This window comes from Scyliorhinus torazame, chromosome 15 (assembly GCF_047496885.1).
Source record: "Scyliorhinus torazame isolate Kashiwa2021f chromosome 15, sScyTor2.1, whole genome shotgun sequence".
NCBI lineage: Eukaryota > Metazoa > Chordata > Chondrichthyes > Carcharhiniformes > Scyliorhinidae > Scyliorhinus > Scyliorhinus torazame.
In genome coordinates this window covers 168,613,172-168,629,710 of record NC_092721.1, presented here as the reverse complement: position 1 = coordinate 168,629,710, position 16,539 = coordinate 168,613,172, and the positions used below count along the sequence as shown (strand labels likewise).

The window sequence follows — 16,539 nt, the reverse complement described above, 5'->3', positions numbered from 1 at the left end:
AAGGAAACCCACGCAGACATGGGGAGAACGTACAAACTCCATACACTCACCCAAGGCCGGAATTGAACCCGGGTCCCTGGCGCTGTGAGGCAGCAGTGCTAACCATTGTGCCTCCTGAATCATTATGTCTGCTATCAAAGAAGTAGTTAGATATTGGAGGAGATCCGGGAGTAGAACAGCAGCCCACCCTTTCGAAATTACTGGTGGCCCAGTAAAAAAAAACCTTGTGAAACTGTTAAAAGAATTAAACAAAAAGCAGACTTTAAAACTGCTTGTCTGCTATGATTCAACTCCACAGCTTTCACATTTCATTTTGCAACTTTGATTTAGTTCAACCTTTAAATTTGGAATTGCACACAGCAGCGAGTAGAAAATAAACTCTCTCAGGTCTTAAACAGTCAGCAAATGATAAAAATACTAGTCGTAAAAGTTAAACTGCTGAACCATAGAGAAGTGAATTTAAATTGGTGGTAATGTAATGCTTGATTAACTAAACCTTTATTGCTTGCAACAAGATGAAAACTTGGAACCTTGGGCTGGAGTTTCCTATGGGCTTGAAAAAACCTGAAATCTTATGAAAGGCACACCCAACCCATGTGTTACTTTGCCCATGACTTGTCTTTTCACACAGGGGTCAGGGTTGCAGTAAATTTTGAGAACTACAGTGTAATGCATGAGGAGTGTGGGTATGGAGGGGTCATTTAAAAGATCTGCCTCTTTTCATAAAAACAACAGCCCAGCTCCCAACGTTTATAGATCCTCTAAATCTCATCCCTCTTCGCCCTCACCCATCCACCCACTTCCATTCCCCCCTCAGGTCGTCCATGCCACGTCCATCTGCTCTACTTACACCCCATGCCACCTTCATGCCCCCTATATACCTTTGTCATGCTCAGTACAAGCATGAGGATATTGGATAATATGGGCTGTAAGATCATACTTTGTGCAAGTGACCACAAAACCTGTTATGTTTGTTATGAGAGGAAGATATTAGGGAAATGGGTCCAGACTGAGGGGAAAAAACTGTTAGCACGGAGCAGAGGGATACGCCCACGCCTGGCCTGAGTTACATTGTCCCATTCAGACTTAAACACGTTAGTGGGAGTACACGGGATGCCGCTGTTCAGCAAGGGTGATTCACTGGAGATCCATTGTCATTCGGGACATTCCTGTCTGACCAGCCATTAGCTCATTAGAGTCTGATGGCCTCCTTGTCCATCAATGGGAGGTTAGTTGCATATCAATAGCGTGGCTTTGGTCTTTTGTATAAACGGGAGTGGGAAATCAAAAAGCCGATATAACACTGATGGGTTCAAGTCTGGGCATCCCAGGAGAGAACCTTTGTTTAAGGAGCTGGGGAGAGCTCAGAGAGTGATAGCGAAAGAGTCCTATTTTGAATAGGAGAAGGATTTGAAAAGCCGAGAGAGGTCATGAAAAACAATCCCAGAGACAGGCTTTCAAAAAGGGTTCTAAAGAAACTTGACGAACAGCAGAAAATTGCTTCATAAATACAAGTATCATCTTTGCCTGCCGATGTAAGTGGAATGAGAGCTGTAAATTCACTTAAAGTGCTGTTTAATCGGAATGTGTGTGTTAGGGTTAAGGAACTACATGTAATCTGTTATTGTTGGGGTTGAAGTTTAAAAGTTTAAATAACCAGCCCTATTTCTTATATTATAATTTCTGGAATTAATTGATCTTTCTGCATCCCCGTAAAAGCCTAAAAATATTATGGTTCTGGTCCAGTCTGCTAGCCGTTGTTGAGGGCTAACAAGACATCCTTAACAAGCTAGCTGCAATTTAAACAGTGGACAGTATTCAATTCTGTGGCCAATATTTATTTAACATGAATTGGAAGAGGGAACTTCGCAGCCATTTGTGAAGTTTGAACATGTTACTTAAGAACGCATTTATGGGATGTGGGTGTCACTGGCTAGATCAGCATTTATTGCCCACGCTTAATTGTCCTTGAGAAGGTGATGGTGGGCTGCCTTCTTTAACCACTGCAGTCCCTGTGATGTCAGTGCACCCACAGTGCCGTTAGGGAGGAATTTTGACCCAGCAACAGTGAAGGAAAGGCGATATATTTCCAAGTCAGTGACTTGGACGGGAACTTGCAGGTGGTGGCATTCCTGTGTATATGTTCACTTGTCTGTTTAGATGGTAGTGGTTGTGGGTTTGTAAGGTGCTGTCTAAGGAGCCTTGGCAGGTTTCTGCAGTGCATCTTGTAGGTGGTCCACACGGCTGCCACTATTCATCGGTGGTGGAGGGTTTGAATGTTTGTGGAAGGGGGAGCAATCAAGCAGGTTGCTTTGTCCTGGATGGTGTTGAGCTTTTTGAGTGTTGTTGAAGCTGCACTCATCCAGGCAAGCGGAGACGGTACACATTGCTGTCACTGTTTGTCGGTGGTAGAGGAGTGAATATTTATGGATGGGGAGCTAATCAAGTGGGTTGCTTTGTCCTGGATGGTGTCGAGCTTCTTGAATGCACTCATCTAGGCAAATGAAGAGTATTCCATTTCATTATTTCATTCTTGACTTGTGCCTTGTAGATGGTTGACAGACTTTGGAGAGTCCGGAGGTGAGTTACTCCCCAATGGATTTAGGTCCCTGGCCTGTTCTTGTATGGCTAGTCCAGTTCAGTTTCTGGTCAATGCTAACCTCAAGGTGTTGCTAGTGACTGTGATTGTTTAAGGATGAGCCAGTATTTGAAGAATATCCGATCTTTAGACTGTTGGTCTCCCAGTGCCATATTGAACAAAGGAGAACATTTGAGTTCAGGATGGGGCAGAAATAAGAATGAATGACCATTGTCAACTTTATTGTATCATGTTGATCTGGAGCCCAGAAGTGTTAATCCTGCAGCCATGTGGCTAAAACTAAATTCCAGGGTCTGCCATTTACAATATCCCAAACAATGGTCATTCATTCTTATCTCTGCCCCATCTTGAGCCATATCTCCTGTCCAGAGCATAATTAATTATTCGTCTTGGGGTTTTGCGCCGCCTTCTCTGACGGGATGGGCTTGATTGCGTGCTTCTCACCAACATATCTGGGTGCATTATTTAAACGGTTGCCTATTTCACTGACTTGCCATTGAAGAAAGAATATGGAACTCCAGGAACACTCTGAGACTGGAAGATGAACCTCCTCTATGACATTGAATCCGGAAGATCGACAGCATGGGAGGATTAGGCCCATAGGTTTCCAGCTATGTTGCTCAAAACTGACAGAACAGAACAGAATGGTGTCGAATGTTTACCAAAATTGAAAGTTCCTGTCAATCAATAGAGAGGAACAAGTGTGGAGATTTTTTTTAACTTTCAAAGGCAGCTTTTTTAAACAGGCAGAGCTGTCAGTCAATAGAAATCACACCACAAGACATGGCAATAGAGGCTGACAGTATTTATTTTACATTTTACAAAAATTCATTATCGCATTTCCTGCACTGAAAAATTACATGCCTGTAATGCCTGTCAACACTGAGACAATAGTGATCAATACAAGGGTCAACTTACCTTTGGAGGACAGATTTTTATGATGAATCACTAAATTAAAAACTCATTTATTTTACAATTACAAAACAGCATCTCATGATATTTGAAGGGATCAAAACATTTTACACTTACTTTTCAGAATGTTCCCGACCCCTCAGCAGGCTTCCCCCAGTGGTCACAAACTCTCCAAGGTGGTGCTTTTTAAGGGCTTCCAAAGCCCACACTATCACACGAAAACTGTATGCAGGAGAACTTATAACTTTTCTGTGGTCATCACAATGGGGACCTCAGCCTCTGGAGAGCTGCTTGTGGGTCTAGCACTCAAGGTCCTCCCAACCCACGTGAAGGCTGCACGAAAATGGTGTGTGGTTGGGAAGACAGAGAGAAATTGTTTTTTACTTTGCTGAAAAACTAAATTCAGTGTTTTGCGACCCAGGTCGCACTCCATTAAGAGACAGAAATCCGGTGCTTGGATTTCCATTCCTGATGACCCAAGGTTTAAAATGGGAATGGTGAGGCTCATCATCTTCATGGCTCATTGAGTGCATCCCCACTCCGCAAGTTGCAGATACCGACTAATCTTGATGCTGCTATTGAAAGCTATTATCCACGAATTAAACAAATAATAGTTCTTCAAAACCTCCATGAAATTCACTCAAATTCAAAACATGAATGAAAAATAAGTGAAATCAGAACAGTTGGCTGGGCTGTTGGACATCCTGGATTAGAGAGGTAGAAACCTCTTTAAAGAGCAAATAAGAGTGAAGTGTATGAGACTAATGTGCTGAAAATTATGAACGGATATCAACGTATTCAAAACGAAGCTCTTGCCAATTCAAGAGCAGTATTTCTGCGTACATATTACTGGGGAAAATTGATACATTTGAAGAATTTCAAAGCTTTTGACTACATTTTTGGTAAGTATCAATTTACCTGGACAAAATCAGCTTGCCGTGCATCTAACGGCACAACTGAGGAGTCATGGCAGGAAAGAACTTCACGCAACAGAGACAAAGTGTGATTCAGTGCAGTAGTAGGTCCTAGGTCAGGAGGAGGGAGTTCAACCTATGTGAATTGAAATTCAAGCATTAGTTTCTTCCTTAATGGCCACTATAACAACAACAATATGCATTCACATAACACCTTTAATGTAATAAGATGCTTAACTCACTTCGCAGGAGGATTTTGAATACAATTTTGGCATTTGGATATTAGAACAATTTTGTCAAAGAGGTAAGAATGTCTAAAAGTAGGAGCGAGAAGTATAGAGGTGGTAGGTTGATGAGGAAATTCCAGAACTTAGAGCCTCAGTTGCTGAAGTCATCGCGAATAATAGAACATAGAACAGTACAGCACAGTACAGGCCCTTCAGCCCACGATGTTGTGCCGACCATTTATCCTAATCTAAGATCAACCTAACCTACACCCCTTCAATTTCCTGCTGTCCATGTGCCTGTCTAAGAGTCGCTTAAATGTCCCAAATGACTCTGACTCCACCACCTCTCTGGCAGTGCATTCCACACACCCACCACTCTGTGTAAAAAACCTACCTCTGACATCTCCCCTAGACCTTCCTCCAATCACCTTAAAATGATGTCCCCTCGTGACAGCCATTTCCACCCTGGGGAAAAGTCTCTGGCTATCCACTCTATCCATGCCTCTCATCACCTTGTACACTTCTATCAAGTTACCTCTCTGCCTTCTTCGCTCCAGTGAGAAAAGCGCTAGCTCCCTCAACTTTTTTTCATAAGACATGCCTTCCACTCCAGGCAGCATCCTGGTAAATCTCCTCTGTACCCTCTCCAAAGCATCCACATCCTTCCTATAATGAGGCGACCAGAATTGGACACAATATTCCAAGTGTGGTCTAACTAGAGTTTTATAAAGCTGCAGCAAAACCTCGCGGCTCTAAAACTCAATCCCCCTGTTAATGAAAGCCAACACACCATACGCCTTCTTAACAACCCTATCAACCTGGGTGGCAACTTTGAGAGATCTATGTACGTGGACCACAAGATCCCACTGTTCTTTCACACTTCCAAGAATCCTGCCTTTCAGCATTCAAATTCGACCTTCCAAAATGAATCACTTCACATTTATCAAGGTTGAACTCCATCTGCCACTTCTCAGCCCAGCTCTGCATCCTGTCAATGTCCTGTTGTAACCTGCAACACCCCTCAACACTATCTACAACTCCACCAACCTTCGTGTCATCGGCAAACTTACTAACCCACCCTTCCACTTCCTCATCCAAGTCATTTATAAAAACCACAGAGAGCAGAGGTCCCAGAACATATCCCTGTGGGACACCACTGGTCACCGACCTCCAGGCGGAATACTTTCCATCCACTACCACTCGCTGTCTTCTTTCGGCCAGCCAATTCTGTATCCAGACAGCCAAATTTCCCTGTATCCCATGCCCCCTAACTTTCTGAATGAGCCTACCATGGGGAACCTTATCAAATGCCTTACTGAAATCCATATACACCACATCCACTGCCCGACCTTCATCAATGTGTCTCGTCACATCCTCAAAGAATTCAATGAGGCATGTGAGGCATGACCTGCCCCTCACAAAGCCAATCTGACTATCTTTAATCAAACTATGTTTTTCTAAATAATCATAAATCCTATCACTCAGAATCCTTTGCAATATTTTGCTCACCACAGACATAAGACTGATGGGACTATAATTCCCAGGGATTTCCCTATTTCCTTTCTTGAATAGGGGAACAACATTTGCCTCCCTCCAATCATCCGGTACTACTCCAGTGGAGAGTGAGGACGCAAAGATCATCGCCAATGGCGCAGCAATCTCCTCCCTCACTTCCCGTAGTAACCTTGGGTATATCCCGTCAGGCCCAGGGGACTTATCTATCCTGATGCTTTTCAAAATTTCCAGCACATCCTCCTTCTTAATATCAACCTGTTTGAGTCTAGTAACCTGGTTCACACTGTTCTCATGGGCAACAAGGTCCCTCTCTCTAGTGAATACTGAAGCAAAGTATTCATTTAGGGCCTCCCCATCTCCTCAGACTCTAGGCACAAGGTCCCTCCACTATCCCTGATCGGCCCTACTCTCACACTGATCATCCTCTTATTTCTCACATAAGTGTAGAACGCCTTGAGTTTTCCCTAATCTTTCCTACCAGGGCTTTTTCATGCCCCCTTCTAGCTCTCCTCAGTCCATTTTTGAGTTCCTTAAATAATGGTTGAGCGGATGTACAGCAGGCCAGAATTGGAGGAGCAGAGGTCTCAGGGAGTTGTACACATTGTAGAATTTGCTACCACAGAAAGGAGTTGAGGCCAAAACATTGTATGTTTTCAAGGAGTTAGATATAACTCGAGGTGAAAGGGATCAAAGGGTATGGGGGGGAAGGAGGGAACAGGCTATTGAATTGGATAATCAACTGTGATCATAATGAATGGCGGAGCAGGCTTGAAGGGCTGAATGCCCTCCTCCTGCTCCTATTTTCCATGATTCACTGTGGCCACACAGCAGGGCAGAGCTAATCACATCGGGGACAAACAGGCCACACACAAGAAGCAGTCTCTTAAAAATTTACAAAGATGGAGAGTTCAAAGCCATGGAGGGATTCGAAAACAAGAATCATAATTTCTAAATCAGCGTACTACTGGACCAGTGTGCTCGAGGGTGACAGGTGAACAGGATGGGGATTTGACGTAAGTAATGATAGGGGCAGCAAAGTTTTAGATGAGCTCAAGTTTACAAAGGGTGCAATGTGGATGGTTTGTCAGCAGAGCTTTCTAATAGCTCAGTTCAGAAGTAACAAAAGCATGGATCAGATGTAAGCAGCAGAACTGACACAGGGGCAGATACAGGTGATGTATGGGGGTGGAAGTATGCTTAAAAATCACTTTTTAAGTGAAATTTCTAAACAAAGCAGTCACAATTGCTCTGACCCTTTAAAAATTTTTACTTGTTTGAGTAAACAAAAATGCTCCTTTATCCTAACGTATGTTTTCATTTACATACAGTAATTAAGAAATAATTTTCTTAGTTAACACTCAATAATCACAATTTTACAGAATGTAGCTAATTTGCTGGATAATTTTAATAATTATAGAATGCAGAAAGGAGGACAGCCCATGCCGGATCAGAGGATTTTGGATATATTACACATTATTACTATGAGTAAAAGGTGTGGTCAAGAATGTGACATTAAAACATTAGGACTTGTTCATTTCAGAGATTTTAAAAAGTTTGAATGGAAAATGGACATTATCCAAAATGAACTTCAGACCTTTTCGAAAATCTTGATTGAGTATATTACATGTAAAGTTAAGATTAGAGCTAAATTCCTTAAACTATCCCTTCTAATCTTCCATCTGCTCCCTTACAAAAATGTGTATTTTGGCAATAGAACTGAAAAGAATGCAAGAAGCGGAGTATAATTCCAAAGCCGCACACAGCTAGTTATTTTCTTTTGCCATCAGTTGATTTATACTGGAAGAGGATCTACTGAAGGTAACTGCAAAGATTGATGTTAGTTCTACAATTCACCTTATCCATTAATTTACTGGCATGAAGACCGAGGCTATTGAAGAACATTTTCTTGCTGAGGACATGCATTTCTTCGATTGTGGTCAGCAGTGTGGCTGCACAGTTTCCAACAATTCCACTGTGGAAAGGAAAGGAAAGTAATCAGGACTGCAAGTTTTGGTTGAATATTATCCATGAATTAATGGGTAAATGCACCATGATGTGATCCCATGCAATTAGGAAAGATTCCTAGTTGATACTGATAACACAGCTCGGGGTAGGACGGCAGTAGGAGCACTCCAATGGCACCTCAGCCACACTCGATCACATCGCTGCAATCACTGTGATGCCACTATAATTGGATAGATGACATATATTGTCTAGGCTTGCACAAAGAGTAACAGCTCAGAAGATTAAGTCTAAGGGCCATAGAGACATGAAAAGTCCCAGCTTTAAATCACATTTTGCTCAGTTACTTAAGAACATAAGAAGGAGGACAGGCATAGATCATATGGCTTCACACGCCCACTCCACCAGTTAGTAAGATCATGGCTGTTTTGATCTTGGTATAATTTTATTGCCTGTTTGTCATAACCCACGACTCCCATTCAGATCAAGGAACTGTCTATGCCAGCTTTGAATATTTTCAATGACCCAGCCTCCACAGCTTGCTGGAGTAGAGAGTTCCAAAGAATCATGACCCTCGGGAGAAGATATATTCTGGGCGGGATTTTCTGGCCACCCAGTGGTGTGTTTCTCGGCGGTGGAAGGGGGGTGCTTCATTCGCTGGCGGCAGGATTCTCTGTTATCGCTGCTATTAATGGGAATTCCTACTGAAGCCAGCCCACATCGCAGTGAAACCCATTGGGGGGGGGGGGGGGGGGGTTGCGGTCAGCGGCACCAGAGAATCCCACCGCCAGCAAACGGTCGATGGATTACGGTCTCTATCTCACTTTCATCCTAAATGGAAAACTCATTATTCTGAAAATATGCCCCTTCAAAAACGGAAACCAGTTGTGATGGCCATGCCGGGGGACTCGGAGGCCATTGTAGCCCTCCGGTGGTTGGGGAAATGGTTCAGTTCTGCCCTGGCACCTAACAGCACCAACCTGGTAGTGTCCGCACTGCCAGACTGGTATTGCCAGGGTGGCACTGGCAAGCAATGCAGTCCCTGAAGGGGGTGGTACCTTAGGCGACCTCATAGCGGGGTATCATTCACTTGGCGTTGCCCCGATGTCCCAATACCGTGGAGGATGGATAGAGGGAGTGTCGCCCTTATGTCTACGTTTGGAAGGGGGGGGGGGGGTTGACCCGGACATTTAGTGATGAGGAAGGGGTGAGGAGGTTGCCCCCCTGGGTTGAGGGTGTTGCCCATGACTGCGGGGGGAGGGGATCGCAATGTCCTTGGACCTTAAACTTAACTTTGAGATCGGACACCCTTTAAAATGCCGCCCTGATCTCTGAGGAGCTTGTCTTGCCGGCATCATTTCGTCCCCAGTCCAAAAAAATTCTAAACATGAGTGCTTTGCGGTTGGAATAGCGCTGCAACAGCCGGCAGGATTCTCATCGGTTTTCCCGCCCAAAATGATACTTAGACATTTTGGGGAGAATTCCAGCCTAATCTGCTCAGCCTTTCCCCATAAGACACTCCAGTAATCAGCCTACTGAATCTTCTCTGATCTGCTTCCAAAGCAAGTATATCACTCCCGATGCAAGAAACCAAAACTGCACACTGTACTCCAGGTATAGTGTCATCAATGCCCTGTTCAGTTACAGCAAGACTTCCCTACTTTTATATTCCAACCCCTTTCCAATCAAGGCCAACGTTCCACCTGCCTTAACTACTTGCTGTATTCTGATGCTGACTTTGACTATTAAACTTATGTTCCAGATTTGCAGTTAATTTGACTGCTTTTTAAACCTTCTTTGAATTGGTAACTAAATAGGATATCTTGTTTTCTTGCTTACCTGATGGTGTGGTGATAAAATTTGAGTAGATTGGAGAGTTTGTACAGCAGAACTGCACCTGGTTCTGCTACTATAACCTGTTCAATACGCACCTAAAACAGCATCAGACAAACACACCGAATAAATATTGCATCAGGTTTCTGTAACTAACTTAATGAAACAGTTACTCTAACCAAGGGCGAACCCAGGATTGTGGAATGAACCCCATGATTTTTCTTTAAACACTCAGATATGAATAACAAAACATTAAAGGTAAAAGAGGGGTCTCACATAATTCTTTGTTTTACATGTGATAATACAAAATACTGATAATAGAACTGAAATATTTACACTTCATTTAGTATGTGCATATTTATTTCAAACAGGGAAGCTACCAAGAGACATTTTCTGCTCATGAAGCTAGAGGAGGCAGAGCAACGAGTACATCCTGATGGGTACAGGTAGAGCTAAGATAATGCAATGTCTCTGAAGTGGATTACAGAGAAGAGACACAATGGAGGATCAAATATTCAACAGTGTTAAAGGTGGAGAAAGGGAGAACCACCCAGTCAGGTCACAGTGCTGTGGGTAAAGACTGATGCCATTTTAGTATGACCTGAGCCATACATAGTTGTTGGCAAGATAGAAATAGAGGCATCAAGAAAGAAACTTGGAGATAGGATCAAACCAGGATAAGAAGGGTAGCTTAAGAGTGTGCCTGCTAAGGAAAGGGAGTGATAATAGTGGTTATGAATCAGGTAGAGGTAGCAATAAGGTATAGAGATGGGTGGTTACGTTGTCAAGCATAGCTCAAGGATTCCTTCAGTAAGGCTTTTGAGAAGATCCCACATGGGAGACTGATAGCGAAGGTAAGAGCTCATGGGACCCAAGGAAATTTGGAAACTTAGATCCAGAATTGGCTGAGTGGCAGGAAGAAGAGGGTGATGATCGAGGTGTGTTTTTCTGATTGGAAGCCTATGTCCAGTGGGGTCCCGCAAGGATCAGTGTAATAATAATAACTGCTTATTGTCACAAATAGGCTTCAATGAAGTTACTGAGAAAAGCCCCTAGTTGCCACATTCCGGCGCCTGTTCGGGGAGGCTGGTACGGGAATTGAACCCGCGCTGCTGGCCTTGTTCTGCATTACAAGCCAGCTGTTTAGCCCACTGTGCTAAACCAGCCCTTGTTGGGGCCCCTTGCTGTTTGTGGTTTATATAAATGATTTAGACAGGGCAGCGCGGTGGCGCAAGTGATTAGCACGGTTGCCTCACGGCACCGAGGTCCCAGGTTTGATCCCGGCTCTGGGTCACTGTCCGTGTAGAGTTTGCATTCTCCCCGTGTTTGCGTGGGTTTCGTCCCCACAACCCAAAAGCTGTGCATGGTAGGTGGATTGGCCATGCTAAATTGCCTCTCAATTGGAAAAAATGAATTTGATACTCTAAATTTTTTTTTAAATGATTTAGACATGAATGTAGGTCAGATGGCATTGTAACTGAGTTGCTTAAAATGCCTGTCTAATAAACGGAAGATCCTGAGTTTGTGTATCAACAGTTTGGTTAATGAATGTAGGAGGGTTAATCAATAAGTTCATAGGTGATACAAAAATTGGTGGGTGGTAAATATTGAGGAGGATAGTCTTTGATTATGGGAGGATATAGACGGGCTGGTCAGATGGTCCGATTATTGGCAAATGGAATTCAATCCGAATAAGTGTGAGGTGATGCACTTGGGCATGACAAACAAGGAAATGGAATGTATAATAAACGGCAGGACCATGGGATGCACCAAGGATCAGAGGAACCTTGGTGTGCATGTACACTGGTCCCTTAAGGCAGCAGGGCAGGTGGATACAGTGGTTAAGACGACATATGGTATTGTTATGTGTCAGGAATTAGAGAATCACAAAGTGTATCATGGAGTTCACCTGACCCACAACTTTTAATAGATTGTGGTATGGGGAGCACACGGCCCACTCCATAAGTGTGGTACTTCAGAAAGGGAAAAGTTCTTTTTTAAAGCAAAACAATGTTTATTCTATGAACTCAAGTTAATCTTTCTAAAACAAACAGTGAACATCTTAGCAACCAGTAAATCAAATACACCCCCCAAAGAATGCAACACTAAGTAACCTGTATGCTGTCCTTTTACACCCAAAAGACTTATCAAACCTTTAAACAGAAGCACATCAGGGTTTACATTTAATACTGAAAACATTTAGAATTCTGAATTCACCAAATGATTACGAGATAGTCCTTCATGGCAGAGGGCTCAACAATACAGCTGCTTTGCTGACTTCAGCTGCAACACACTGAAAAACGAAACCAAAAGACACAGACACACCCAAGCTTTTCTCAAAATGAAACTATAAAGCAGAACCAGAGCTCAGCTCCACCCACACTCTGACATCACTGCAGTAACATGAGCAGCTAACCATTTCTTAAAGCGACATTCTCATGACAGTATACTTGTTTTCATTACCTGAGGCATAGAATTCAAGAGCAGGTAGGTTATGCTGGATCTGTATAAAACATTGGTTCGGCCACAGCTAGAATATTGTGTGCAGCTCTATAAGCCACACTGGGCAGCACGACAGCACAATGGTTAGCACAGTTGCTTCACAGCTCCAGGGTCCCAGGTTCAATTCCCGGCTTGGGTCACTGTCTGTGTGGAGTCTGCACGTTCTCCCCATGTCTGCGTGGGTTTCCTCCGGGTGTTCCGATTTCCTCCCACAGTCCAAAGATGTACAGGTTAGGTGGATTGCCTATGATAAATTGTCCATGATAAATTGCCCTTTGTGTCCAAAAATGTTAGGTTGGGTTACGGGGATGGGGTGGAGGCGTAGGCTTAGGTGAGGTACGGGCCGGTGCAGACTTGGTGGGCTGAATGGCCTCCTTCTGCACTGTAAATTCTATGATTATAGGAGAGATGTGATCGCACTGGAAAGGGTACAGAGGAGATTTACCAAATGTTGTCTGGGCTAGAGAGTTATAGCTATTAAGAGAGATTGGATAGACTGGGGTTGATTTCTTTGGAGCAGAGGAGACTGAGGGGGGAACATGATAAGAGATGTATAAAATCATGAGGGGCGTAGATAGTGTAGACAGGAAGAAGCTTTTCCCCTTGGTGGAGGAATCAATAACCAGGGGACATAGATTTAAGGTAAGTGACATGAGGTTTAGAGGGGATGTGGAGGAAAACATTTTCAGCCAGAGGGTCGTGGGAGTCTTGAACTCAATGCCTGAAAGGATGGTAGCCATGATGTGGATCTTTACAGATCCAGAGAGAGGGGTAATCACAGGTTAAAGAATTGTGAATTGTCTCAAAACAGGACAGTTGGTAGGATTGAGACAGTTGGTCCTGGTTTGAGACAATTCACACCTCTTTAACCTGGGATTACCCCTCTCTCTGGATCTGTAAAGATTTAATTACCTGCAAAAGCATTGTCTTGCATCTTTGACTTTGTTTATATATATGTTTCTGGAACCTACCTCTTCATTCACCTGAGGAAGGAGCAGTGCTCCATAAGACCATAAGACATAGGAGTGGAAGTAAGTTCATTCGGCCCATCGAGTCCACTCCACCATTCAATCATGGCTGATTTCAACTCCATTTACCCGCTCTCTCTCCATAGCCCTTAATTCCTCGAGAAATCAAGAATTTATCAACTTCTGTCTTAAGGACACTCAACGTCCCGGCCTCCACCGCCCTCTGTGGCAATGAATTCCACAGACCCACCACTCTCTGGTTGAAGAAATTTCTCCTCATCTCTGTTCTAAAGTGACTCCCCCTTTTATTCTAAGGCTGTGCCCCCGGGTCCTAGTCTCCCCTGTTAATGGAAACAACTTCCCTACATCCACCCTATCTAAGCCATTCATTATCTTGTAAGTTTCTATTAGATCTCCCCTCAACCTCCTAAACTCCAATGAATATTGGAATACTCCGAAAGCTAGTGATTTGAAACAAACCTGTTGGACTTTAACCTGGTGTTGTAAGACTTCTTACTGAAAGGATGGTGGAGGCAGAGACCCTAATAACATTTAAGAAATATTTAGATGTGCATTTGCGATGCTAAGGCAGACAAAGCTATGTTCAAGTGCTGAAAAATGTGAATAGAATACTTAGGTGGGTGTTTTTGACCAGCGCAGACACGATGGGCTGAAGAGCCTTTTCTGGGCTGTAGATTTTTATGGCTCAGTTATAGTATTGATGCATTGGAAATATACTCAACAGTTAAACTGAGAAAAATATCCCATACCCGATATTAGTATGAGCTTTTGCTATCTACTTTAGACTTCATTGTGGCCTCAGAATGTAAATTATAAATTAGTGCTTATATACCCAGCAGAATCAAGAACAGAATTTTTTTTGCCAGTTCAGCAAGACGACTCGCGGACTATCTTTCGACCCACCCCCCTCAACGGCCCCACTTGTTGGGGGGCTGTTGACCCCCCCTACACCAACTTGCCTCTTCCGGGGTCCTCGTGCCGCCCCTCACCCCACTTCTTATGGACATGGTACCCTGGGCCCCAATCCCTGGCACAGGCAACCTGGCACCTGGGCACCATGGCACTATCAAGGTGCCAGGCTAGCAGTATCAAGGTGCACAGGTGCGAGCAGGAGAGCTAGGATACCACCCTGCCCAATGACTGATACCTGGAGCTCCCCAATGGCCTGGGAGACACCCCCAGCTGCTGTTACGCTTTCTCCAAGTTTGTGTGGACCAGTGCTAAATGTCACTCTTACACGGTCTCCCAGGTGCCAGCAGATGCAGGTGCAAGCATATGAGGCTCTTTCAAATGAGGCTCATTTAAATATGCTAATCTGGATCATGCCAGTGAGGGCGAGGCCAGAAAATCGCACCCATTGTCTATTTTGTCACTTTATCTTTAGATGTTCAGTGTCATAGATTCATTCATTTCAAAACAGTAACGCATTTTCACTGACGTACATTTTTTTTTTAGGAAAGAATGAATACAATGAAATTGACATGTCAGAATATCTTTACAACAAATCAATAGATAAAAAGAAAATTAAAATTATTTTCCATTTTCTACTAGAAAATTCTAGAAAATACTAGAAATATTCAACATGTCTGACAGCATCAATGGAGTGAAAAACAAGAATTAATGATTCATTTCGATGACCTTTCATCAACATTTTTTCTCATGGTGCAAAGACAAAGGAACAAGTACAGAAACAACAGGTAGAACCTTCTCTGGCTGAGGCAGGAAGACCAGCGTGCAGCTCGCTGGCTACACAGTCAGCTTTTCCTGCCACATCGTGCAGCACTATAAAAATCAGTGAAGTGGCCCACGCCATGAGGCTGGAGGGTTAGCGGGGCCGGAAAAACTTGCAACACCAGGAATTCTAGGAAAGTGCACTTTATCTTTGAAGAAAAACAGGAACCGCCCCCCACGCATATGGGGAAGCCACCTATATGGACATGAGGGCAGTGCCAGGGTTCCTTGCCAGGGGCAATACTGGAGCAGAGGCAGGGTCTGGCATGTCTCCCGCCACCCCCACCCCAGGGGCTATACTTTCACAGCCAGCCCTGGCGGGTTCCCACCACCTGGTTCCTGTTTTTAAAAACTTGAACGACATGACGTCCCAATGTGGGAACACAGTGCGGAAGCCTTTAGTGACAATATTGTCGTGTTAATCACCCTGGGGTAACACGGACTGCAACTGGATGCAGTTGTACTTGAAAGTAGACTCCAAACTTTGGTGTTGGTTCAATACGCTTTATTGAACTTGTTAAGCAGTGCACACAGTTCGCTGTGGGTTTGACACTCTACTAATCTAAGCGTGCTTACTATAACTAACTAGACCAGACTAGCTCTGAGCCACGTGTAGAAGGTGCTAACTGATATATACACCCTGATTGTCACTCCAGTTGTCACCAGTGGAAAGAGGCAGAGTGTTGATGCCTCATGTGTTTTATAGTGGGAGACCGCCTTCTAGTGTTCTGCCTGATGATTGGTTGTGTTCTGTCCTGTGTGTTGATTGGCTGTACTGGGTGTCTGTCACTGCCTGTCTGTATCTCATTATGTGCATGAGTGCATATCATGACAATTATAATTTCTTTAAATTAGGTTCCCACTCTTGCTGGGTGGGAACCTCATTTGTCACTGGCATGGGCAGGAAAAATCTTAAAACGAGCTCTCACCAGCGAGATTTCTGTTTTCTGTTTCTTGGGGGATTTTGCCCCCACGTCACAGTTTGTGCCTGCAATTGCCACAGGCAAAAAATCGCCGGCCAATGTGTCTAGAGGAGGTGTGAATGGCAGGACCCCAAATAGCTGCTGTCCAGTCTTGAACTGGAAAATTTTGTTGACTTTGCTTCCAATTTCAACTTTTCTCTTGCATTTGTTTTTTAAATTCATTTTTCTTACAGGATGAGGGCTTCGCTAGCTAGGCCAGCATTCATTGTCCATCTCCAATTGCCCTTGAGAAGGTAGTGGTGAGCTGCCTTCATGAACCACTGCAGCCCATGTGGCGTAGGTAAGGAGGGAGTTCCAGGATTTTGACGCAGCGACAGTAAAGGAACGGTGATATATTTCCAAGTCAGGATGGTGAGTGAATTGGGAGGAACC

The 16,539-nt window shown here is 43.9% G+C and overlaps 1 protein-coding gene across 1 annotated transcript in view; it reads right to left on the bottom strand.

Moving 5' to 3' along the window:
• cog6 (component of oligomeric golgi complex 6) overlaps positions 1 to 16,539 on the bottom strand; it is a 177,854-nt gene that overhangs the window by 14,268 nt on the left and 147,047 nt on the right. Inside the window, exons 12-14 of the mRNA XM_072477070.1 lie at positions 9,969 to 10,060; positions 8,022 to 8,139; positions 4,430 to 4,561 (exon numbers count right to left, since the gene is read on the bottom strand). Coding sequence (XP_072333171.1) covers positions 4,430 to 4,561; positions 8,022 to 8,139; positions 9,969 to 10,060 — 342 coding nt within the window. The remainder of the gene's footprint in view (positions 1 to 4,429; positions 4,562 to 8,021; positions 8,140 to 9,968; positions 10,061 to 16,539) is intronic.